The sequence below is a fragment of the Chiloscyllium plagiosum genome, chromosome 39 (genome assembly GCF_004010195.1).
Source record: "Chiloscyllium plagiosum isolate BGI_BamShark_2017 chromosome 39, ASM401019v2, whole genome shotgun sequence".
Lineage (NCBI taxonomy): Eukaryota > Metazoa > Chordata > Chondrichthyes > Orectolobiformes > Hemiscylliidae > Chiloscyllium > Chiloscyllium plagiosum.
Genome location: NC_057748.1, coordinates 20074767 through 20085011, shown reverse-complemented (window position 1 = coordinate 20085011; position 10245 = coordinate 20074767). Strand labels below are relative to the sequence as shown.

General features: G+C 41.9%; 1 protein-coding gene across 2 annotated transcripts in view; it reads left to right on the top strand.

Annotated features, from left to right (window-relative positions):
- Positions 1-4905, top strand: part of LOC122542318 (heat-stable enterotoxin receptor-like) — a 186771-nt gene extending 181866 nt beyond the window's left edge. For both annotated transcript variants that reach the window (XM_043679963.1, XM_043679962.1), the window contains 2 exons: positions 2314-2390; positions 4253-4905. In XM_043679963.1, coding sequence (XP_043535898.1) covers positions 2314-2390; positions 4253-4421 — 246 coding nt within the window. In that variant the 3' untranslated portion in view covers positions 4422-4905. The remainder of the gene's footprint in view (positions 1-2313; positions 2391-4252) is intronic.
- Positions 4906-10245: the final 5340 nt, after the last annotated feature.

The following is a 10245-nucleotide window of genomic DNA, read 5'->3' as shown; positions in this document are numbered from 1 at the left end:
CACCTCCTTCTGGAATGTGCCTATGCAGAGGAAGTCTGGAGAGGAATGCAGTGGTGTTTGTCGAGGTTCGTCCCGAGCAGCGCCGTGACGCGGAACTCCGTGCTCTACGGCCTGTTCCCCGGGACGCACACCGAGATGAACATCAACTGTGCCTGGAGGATCATCAACTCAGTGAAGGTCGCTCTCTGGGTGGTCCGAAACCTGTTGATCTTCCAGCTGAAGGAGTTGACCCCGAGTGAGTGCTGCAGACTGGCACATTCCAAGGTCCAGGACTACGTGTTGAGGGACATGCTGAAGCTTGGGGCAGCTGCCGCCAAGGCGCGGTGGGGAAAGACCTGAGGAGTGTGAGACTCTCAGCGATCTTCCTGCCCAGTACAGCACAGGTTTGGACAGGGTGAATCACCAACCCCAGAGCAGACCTGACCCGGTTGGCGATTACCTTTGACAGAACAGGGGGCCGACGCAGTAAGGGGGCTCCGCTGACCTCCCCGCTAAATATGTGGATAGTAATCGTACAGACCTGTATATATGAATGATGACTGTCTCTGTATGCCAAGAAATGGAATGTTTACGTATGTATGGCATGACCAATTGTACAGATCATCAAAATATTTTATGAATAAAGTATATTTTCGAAATAAAAAAAATGAACAGAGTAGAGCTGAGGTACAGATCTACCATGGATCTTAGATCATGATGGAATGGGTTCAATGGCTTCCTCCCACTCCTGTGTCAAGGCTATTGTGATCCAAGGATCTAACCTCACACAGTATAATCTTCCTGAGAGAATAACCAAGCTCACCAGGTTCTGGGCCTCCACTGTTCCTACTCTTCATCACATTAGAAGAAAACCTTGCATTTCTGTAGTGCCTTTCACATCCTCAACATTTGGGTTGAAAACATTGTTGTATCGTACCAAATATGGCAACTATTTCAAGATGTCACAATGACCAAATCATGGTTTGAGATGTTGTTTGAGGGAGGAATATTAAAACAAAATACCGAAGATGCCGGAAATCTGAAACAAAAAACCCAAACATTCTGGAAATATTCAGCAGGGGTGAATAAATAAGCAGAATTAATGTTTCAAGTAACTGACCTTCTATTAGGGGAATAAATAAAAAGCGAAATATTGGATAGGACGTCAAGGAGAATGCCATCACCCCTGTGATAATGCTGCCCCTTTAACAAGGTTATCTTGTCCTTAATTTGTTTCAAGGGAGTTGTAAAGTCAGTGGTGCCGAAATGACTAACAGAAGCTGTCTAAGTCAACAATCAGAGGAGGCCTTCAGGTTTTTTTTTAAAAAAAACAGTTGTTCAATGAAAGGGGAGTGGCCAGTTCTCCCAGTTCAGGGTTTTTTCCAGTTTGATGTGGTTTTAGCAAGCAGTGAGAAACTGCAGGGGACCTAGAGAAACAGCTGAAGTGAAAAGAGGCTCCATGCTTCAACAGAGATCTTATCAGAACCTTCTCTCTGAAATCTCTCCTGCCTGTAAGTACCTGTGTTTGAATTTACTATTTGCCCAAGAGTGAGTTTATGGGATGTTGCAGGAATTGGAACAATGTCATTAAGTTGCGATTTTGAGTCAGTTGCGTTTTCAAATCATTTATTCTAAATTCTGTTTTTTTTTTCTTCGCATTTCAACTGCAGTGTGTAAATAAATTCTGTTTTTCTTGAAACCTAGTGGTTTCACCAGCTGCATCACTCCCAGAATATTCACTATACGTCTGCCTTTAAAGAAATAAAAGTTAGGGTCTGGGCTACCTTCTCAAAATGTTTTAAGGGGGTCTGGCCTGGTCTGTAACAGATTGGGGAAAATCTAAAGGCCTCCTCTGGTTGTTGACATAAGCAGTTTCTGGCAGTCATTTTGGCACCACTGAGTTTACAACCCCTCTTGAAAAAATAACCAAGGACAACATAACCTTGTGATAGGGGCAGCATCGTCACATTCCTCAATAAAACAGTGTAGAATCTACTTAAAAGGGAAGAAAGGGTTTTGGTTTAATGTCTTGTCCAAAAAGCCACTTGCGGCAGAGCAACATTTTCCCAGTTGGCAGCCCAGACTGTGCTCTCCCAGCGCCACTAATCCAGAATCTGGTTTCCAGCATCTGCAGTCATTGTTTTCAGCCCAGACTGTGTGCAAGTCCAGGGTGAGTCTCCTAACTCAGAGATAAAAGTGCGACTCACTGAGCTACAGCTGAAAAGACTGGGGAACTTTGAGTACATGTTGATAGGACCCAGTGTTTGATTTAGGGGAACTGCCAAGAGTCATGTGGTCTATGCAGGGAATAACTGATATCTTGTTCTGTTTCAGGGAAGAGGAACTGAAGTGACCTATTGGCTCACAGGAGAGACAGATCGCAATTTCAGGCTGCCAGCCCCACCTTCAGCGTAAGTGAGACAGGGGAAGCGTGCGCTGTTCCCGGCACTGAGGAAGGTTTAGTCCGTTCTCAAAGGCAAGCAGTGAGGTGGCTTGTAAGAAATAGGAACAGGGGCAAACTTAGAATTTTATACACGTCAAACTGGATCACCTATCATTCTTCAAAACTCTAGAGAATATATAAGAACATAAGAGCTAGGAGCATGTGTAGGCCATCTGGCCCCTCCAACCCACTCCACCATTCAATAAGATCGTGGCTGATCTTTTCAGGACTCAGCTCTACTTGCCCGTCCTTAATTCCTTTACTGTTTGGAAATCTGTCAGTCTTTGCCTTAAAAACATTCAACAAGGTAGCCTCAACTGCTTCACTGGGCAGGGAATTACACAGATTCACAACATTTTGGGTGAAGAGGTGCCTCCTAAAGTCAGTCCTAAATCTGTTTGCCCTTACTTTGAGGCTATGCCTGTTAGTTCTAGTTTCACCTGCCAGTGGAAACAACCTCCCTGCTTCCATCTTATGTGTTCCCTTCATAATTTTAAATGTTTCTGTAAGATCCCCCACCCCCATTTTTCTAAATTTCAATGAATATATTCCTTAGTCTACTCAATCTTTGAAATTATAAGGAGCAACTGCTGGGATTTTTTGCACAGGAGTGTAGAAGGTTGAGAGGCGACCCAATAGAAGTCTTTAAAATGATGAGAGGTGTACATAGAGTTAATGGTAGTTGTCTTTTCCCTCGGATGGGGGATTTTAAGACTAAGAGGCACATTTTTAAGGTAAGAGGAGAGATATTTAAGAAAGACATGAGAGGCAAATGTCTTACACAGAGGGTGGTTTGCATGTGGAATTAACATTCTGAAGTGGTGGATGGGGGTACAATGTCAATGCTTAAAAGACATTTGAATAGGTAGATGAATAGGAAAGATTTTGGGGGATATGGACCGGGAGCAGGCAAGTGGGACTAGTTTAGGTTGAGATTATATTCGCATGGACTGATTGGACCAAAGGGTCTGTTTCTGTACTGTGTGACAGGAGTACTTAATGATCTCATAGTTCAGGATCCTCTCTGAAGAAGCAATCACAGTACGGTTGACAGGCCTCCAACTGAAGAGCAAATGTCCACTGTCACTCTTTGTCTCCTGCCGTTAAGCCAATTATGTGTCCAATTGGCAAGCTTACCCTGAATCCCATGTGACCTAACTTTACTAATTAGTCTAGTATTGTGGAACCTTGTCTGCCTGACAAAAAACTTCAACAGGAACCTGCCCTTCATGTGACACTGCCCTCTGCAGGAGCCTACCCTCCACAGAACCCTGCCCCCCATAAGGTGCTGCCCTCCACAGGAACCTGTTGCAAATACCACAAAGTACCAGGACGAGGCCTTGAGGGAAATACCACAAAAGTGATCATGGGAATTGCAGTGATAGTGGTAATAATGATGTCAATGATTACAAGAACAAGGTAAGTAAGTAAAAGTAAACCACTAGAATAATGTATCACAAGTGGAGAGAAACTGGGGAGACAAACTTCACGTAATTGGTGATGCTGTAAGGGCAGACACCAATAGCCAAAGGTTCTCCCGACCTGTATTTAATTGACTAACTTTGGCTTAAATCTCAAAGCAAGGCAATCTTGGGTTGATATGTGAATCCAGCTCTAGATCAATTAATTTATCCTACTTTTAAAATTTGTCAGGATTGTAACACTTGGCGCATTGAAATCAGTGAGTTGCACGTTCAACATCTGTAGTTCTGACTTGTTCCAGGGTGGTTCCTTCGACTTGTTCAGCCTGTGGCATTAGACACATTTGAACACATTAAATCATGTGTCGTGGGCTTAGGGAATTTACTAGTTGTGTTTTTATTTTCACAGGGAAAATTTGCAGAGGCTGCAGGCTGACTTTGCTCAAATGATTATTGAATCCTTGGAGAAGAGGAGAACATCGAAATTCGAGGCAGGAAATGAAGAGAGGGACAAGAATGACTGGGAACTCGAGTACTTGCAGCTGAACTCCACAGAGATACTCAGCAGCTACCTGTAACTGTTAAGTGTTGCCAGACGTTGTCTGGAACTCTGGTTCAATCCTGTCTAGATTTATTATCTTTGCAAGTGGGACCTTCAAAGGAACAGAAACTATTAACATGCTTTTCAGATTTTCTGTTGATAAACTGTGATGCTTTTCAAGGTGAAACAGTTAAATCTTGGGAGTGGAATACCACTGTTATCTGCAATATATCCTACACCAAGATCAGGTAGAGTAGGAACAAGATCGATGGTAAACTTTCCTCTCCATTACAGCACTAAGCAGCTCTAGGTCAACTTAATCCAACACAAGATTGATCCAGTGTAAATTTCCCTGTTCACTCAGCTAGTACCAATCTTAACACTGAGAAATGTTTGAACATGCAATCTAGGCTGACACTTCAATGGAGTAACTAAGTGAATATTGGAGTCATATAGTCATAGAGTTGGACAGCCAACCTGCCCATGCCAAACAGATATCCTTAATTTATCTAGTCTCATTTGCCAGCATTTGGCCCATTTCCCTCAAAACCCTTCTTATTCATATTCCCATCTAGATGCCTTTTAAATATTGTAATTGTACCCACCTCCACCACTTCCTTTGGCTGCTCATTTCATACACACACCACCCTTTGTGTGAAAAGATTGCCCCTTCAGTGCCTTTTATATCTTTCCTTTCTCACCTTAAACCCATGGCCTCTAGTTTTGGACTCCCCTTCCCTGGAAAAAGACCGTGGAGATTCACTCTGTCCATGCCCCTTATAATTTTATAAATCTCTTTAAGGTTACCCCTCAGCTTCCAATACTTCACGGAAAATAGCCCCAGCCTATTCCGACTCTCTGTATATTTCAAACAATCCAACCATGGCAACATCCTTGTAAATGTTTTCCAAACCCTTTTAAGTTTCACAACTTTATTTCTTTACTTTTCACAAAGAGCTTGTGCTGAAGAATCTGTGCCGAGGCATCTTTCTACCCAAGATGGCACTGTAAGTGACAACTTATAAATTTGTCACTGCACTCATTTGAGTACATGTGACAATAAAGTTTTCACAAAGAGCTTGTGCTGAAGAATCTGTGCCGAGGCATCTTTCTACCCAAGATGGCACTGTAAGTGACAACTTATAAATTTATCACTGCACTTATTTGAGTACATGTGACAATAAAGCTAATTCTATTCAATTCAATCCAGTTCAATTCAATTTTTCCTATAGCAGGGAGACCAGAACTGAGCACAGAATTCCAAAAGTGGTATAACAATTGCATTATCGGAAGTGCTGTTTTTCAGATCTGAAGTTTAAACTGGATTGAAAGATTCTGTATCACTTTTTGAAGATGAACAATTGATTTCTTCCTGGACAACTTTCCCACCTCAGCCAACACCACCAAACACAACTGAATTTATCATTTGATACAGTAGAGTCAATATAAATTTCCAACTCAGGTTTCAGTAGAGTCAATATAAATTTCTCTCAATATTCTTGCATCAGACTCCCCCAGGCATAAAATGGTAGAAGCAATTCAGAAGTCTCTCCAATCAGAAACTCCCAAACCTCTTTCAGGTCAAGTGTAGAATTACTTCTGCTATAGACCAGACCAAAGCCCCTCAAATTATATTAAGGAGATAGCCTAGATCCCAACTTTTTCTTCTGTTTAATGGCAAATGTAAGGTGTTGTGTTCTGGATGTAATTTGATTGGTCAAACTACCAGTCTTGAAGCATAACAGATTTTAGACTTTATTCTTAAAATGCAAAGAAAGAAAGAATTGGAACAGCTTAACTCTATTTGAAAACTTAACAGAATAATAGATGATTTAAATACTAAACAGCAACTGCTTCAATATAGTAACACCCCATAAACACTCTGTTGGCAAAAGCAAGTTCAGATTGTCTCACATGCAAGTTTCCAATCCAGAAGGAAAGAATATCAAGAGAGATCTCTGAGAGAATGAGAGAACTCAAGCATTTTGCTGTAGCAGGGAGAGATGTATAGCTGCTCCCAAATCCAATAGCGACTGAAAGTTAAATTAAAATCCTGGTTCTGTCGGAGTTTGACTGCATTCCTTCATGCTTCTTCGATTGTTCCAACTTTAACAAAAATAAACCAATGCCTCACAAGCTGTTTACTTTATTGGCTCAGGACACATTGTTCAGCACCTCTATCTGAAGTCCTAAGTTCTCCCTCACTTTGTGTGGAGTGGCATACAAGTTAAAGCATCAGAGTGAGGCGGAGAGGGAGGTAAGGGAAATTATCATCACCTTGGCAAGGAGGGAGAGTGGGTCATAACTGAGCGCAATCTACCCAAATAATTAACCCCTCACAGACTTCTTTGGAAGAGACTTTTTAAAATATCAATTCAAGGGCTGCAGGCATCAGAGGCTGAACCAGTACTTATTGCCCATCCCTAACTACCCCTGAGAAGGCAGTGGTGTACTTATTGCCCATCCCTAACTACCCCTGAGAAGGCAGTGGTGCACTTATTGCCCATCCCTAACTACCCCTGAGAAGGCAGTGGTGTACTTATTGCCCATCCCTAACTACCCCTGAGAAGGCACTGGTGCACTTATTGCCCATCCCTAACTACCCCTGAGAAGGCAGTGGTGGACTTATTGCCCATCCCTAACTACCCCTGAGAAGGCAGTGGTGTACTGAATTCTTCAACCACTGCATTCCTGAAGATTAGGAAGGACATTCCAGGATTTTGATTCAGAAACACTGAATGAACTCCAATATATTTCCAAGTCAAGATGGTGTGTGGCTTCGAGGGATCTTGCAGGCAGGGCTGTTCCCAAATATCTGCTCCCTTTGGTGATAGAGGTTTCAGGTGTTATCTGAAAACGAGTAGGGAAAGAAATAACTTGATTTATTTTATAATTCATACCTGCATGACATTTTTATGTGAGTTTGTGTTGCTAATGTTTATCTGGTCGATCAGTGGAAATTAAAAGCCATGTCACGCAACAGGCAGAGCCAATCTTTAGCTGAGTAGAAGTTCAGCAGAGAGAAACAGACTTACTTTGTGATATAATAGGTAATTCCTGTCCCAATGATCTATTAACTGCAGGGAACTTTCAGATACGTGGTATCTTTAGAGCAATTAAATATCCTCCCAAGATATATGCTTTCACTCTCAATTGAAGATGTTATAACTTCAATGGCGAAGAGTATTAACCAATAAATCAATGCCAAGCCAGTTGAAGTATTACACTTGACACATCATCATCGCTGTAATTGCAGAATGCAGCATAACCTATTCCGTCTTCTAACCTACTGACAGCCTACTTTTCAGAAATCTCCTTACACTACAAATTGAAATAAACCAATTAAACCAAATAAGCACAAATTAAAATGTCACAGTCATTTAAAAAGGCTCTGTAACAAAAGTCAAAATCTCCCCAAGAAAGCTTACACTTACAGAGACACAGAGTTGTACAGATCCTTCGCTCCAACTCGTCCATGCCAACCAGATATCCGAAAGTCATCTAGTCCCACAAACCAGCATTTGGTCCATATCCCTCTGAAGCCTTCTTATTCATGTCCCCATCCAGCTGCCTTTTAAATGTTACAGAGTTGTGCAGCACGGAAACAGACCCTTTGGTCCAACCCGTCTATGCCGACCTGATATCCTGAATTAATCTAGTCCGACTTGCCAGCATTTGGCCCATATCCCTCTAAACTCACCCTGTTCATATACCCCCGTCCAGATGCCTTTTAAATGTTGTAATTGTACCATCCTCCACCACTTGCTCTGGCAGCTCATTCCATACATACACCATCTTCTGCAAGAAAAAGCTGCCCCTTAGTCCCTTTTAAATTATTCTCCTCCCACCTTAAATCTATTTTTGGACTCACCCACCTTGTGGAAAACACCTTGGCTATTCACCCTATCCATGCCCCTCGTGGTTTTATAAACCTGTGTAAAGTTACCCTTCAGCTCCAATGCTCCAGAAATAGCCTCAGTGTATTCAGCCTCTCCCTATAGCAAAAACCCTCCAGCCCTTGCAAATCTTTTCTGAACCCTTCCAAGTTTCACAACATCTTTCTATAGGAGGGAAACCGGAATTGAACCCTGTATTCCAAATTGGCCTAACCAATGTCCTGTACAGCGACAACCCAACATCCCAATTCCTATACTCAATGCACTGAGTAATAAAGGCAAGTGTACCGAATGTCTTCTTCACTATGCTTTTTTTTATTCTCCCACGAGGAGGTCTTCAGACCTGCCCTCCTTCCTCCGTACCGGGTGACACTCCTGTTTATTTTTTTTTGTTCAAAAAAAATAACCCCCACACTACCACCTAAGTGCAGTAGTGCTTATTTTTTTTCCCCAGCACCCATGGTGTGTGTGTGCAGGTGTGAGACACAGTGAAAGACACAAAGTGCACGAATCTTTATTCAAATTCCACCACCAGGAAGATAAGAAAACACCCGGGTGGCCAGTGACAAGCAGTGCCCTTCACATCAAAGGGCAGTGCTGTGTGATCAAAACAGTGAGGGGGAGGGTAGGGACTAAATCAAAATAGAGTTGGAGGGAGAAATAATGCACTCCATTCCCCGCGGCGCCCACCTCTCCCTGAACAACTCCAGGGTGTTGGTCGACATCGCGTGCTCCTTTTCCAAGGACACCCGGGCTCTAACGTAACCGCGGAAGAGGGGCAGGCAGTCGGCCCTAACGACCCCCTCCACGGCCCGCTGCCTCGACCTGTTTTCTTCACTATGCTATCTGCCTGCACCTCCTTCTCTTCCTAATCTGTGTGGATGTGTTTTTGCATTTTGTAATGAATACACTCACCCTCTTGTTAATTCAACACATCCTGGTTTAATTGGCTACTCTTAAACATCAATTCCATTGGTTTGGGAGAAAGGCATTCACAAGAAAGGAACCCTTTCTAAATTAACCTATTAGTGTCCAAACAAATGGGCCAATAAAGAAGGAAAGGGAACTGTTTCATCCGGGCTCACCTGGGAGCTTAACAATTTGGGGTATCTGTCTGGAACTGTAATAACGTGGGGAACAATTCTCACACCAGCCTCTCTTTGTAAGTGCTCCATGTATTTACGAAACAATGCCCTTCACCAGCACATCTCAGTGATAGATTTAACATTCCATTCACATTAATCACTCCAAGGGCATGGTCTACATTAAGAATATAAACAGTAAGTGTTGAAACTCTCAGGTGCTAAAAATGTATCTGCAGAAAAAAACAAAATTAATATTGCAAATTGATCATTTTTTTTCTCTCCGCTACCTGACCTGCATTTCAATATTTCCTGATTTTATTGCAGATTTCCAGCACTTGTGGTATTTAACTTTTGTATTAGTGTTTGTGTATGGAAAATGGAGACTTGAAAACATTGAATGGGATTTTTACTCATTAACCTCTTGGGAATTGTGAGAAATAAGTGAGGTGAGATTTGATCAACTTCAGAAAATCTTTGATCTTAAAACTACAGCTCTCCAGTGAATATGAAATATTGTTGTAAATGTATAGTTAATTGTCTGTGATGTTTATTGTTTCTTATTTAATTTCTACAAGTGTCAATAAATGTTTTAAATGCTATTGCTTTGCAGAATAATTTATAAGCATATATTTAAGAGCCATCATCATGCGTAATTTTATCATTTGCCATGACTTTCTCTTCACCTTATTCAAGGAGAGTGTTTATTACAGTGAGTGATACCACACAGTATTTCAACTGCACTGAATTGGTTTTGAAAGGAAACTAGATAAAAGCAGGTTAATGTTGTAGATGGTTCCTGTAGATATATTTCATTGACCTGTTCAGATGATGTTATGGTGTTATGTCTTAGTCAGAAAGAGGAAGAAGGCTTAAGTAAGGT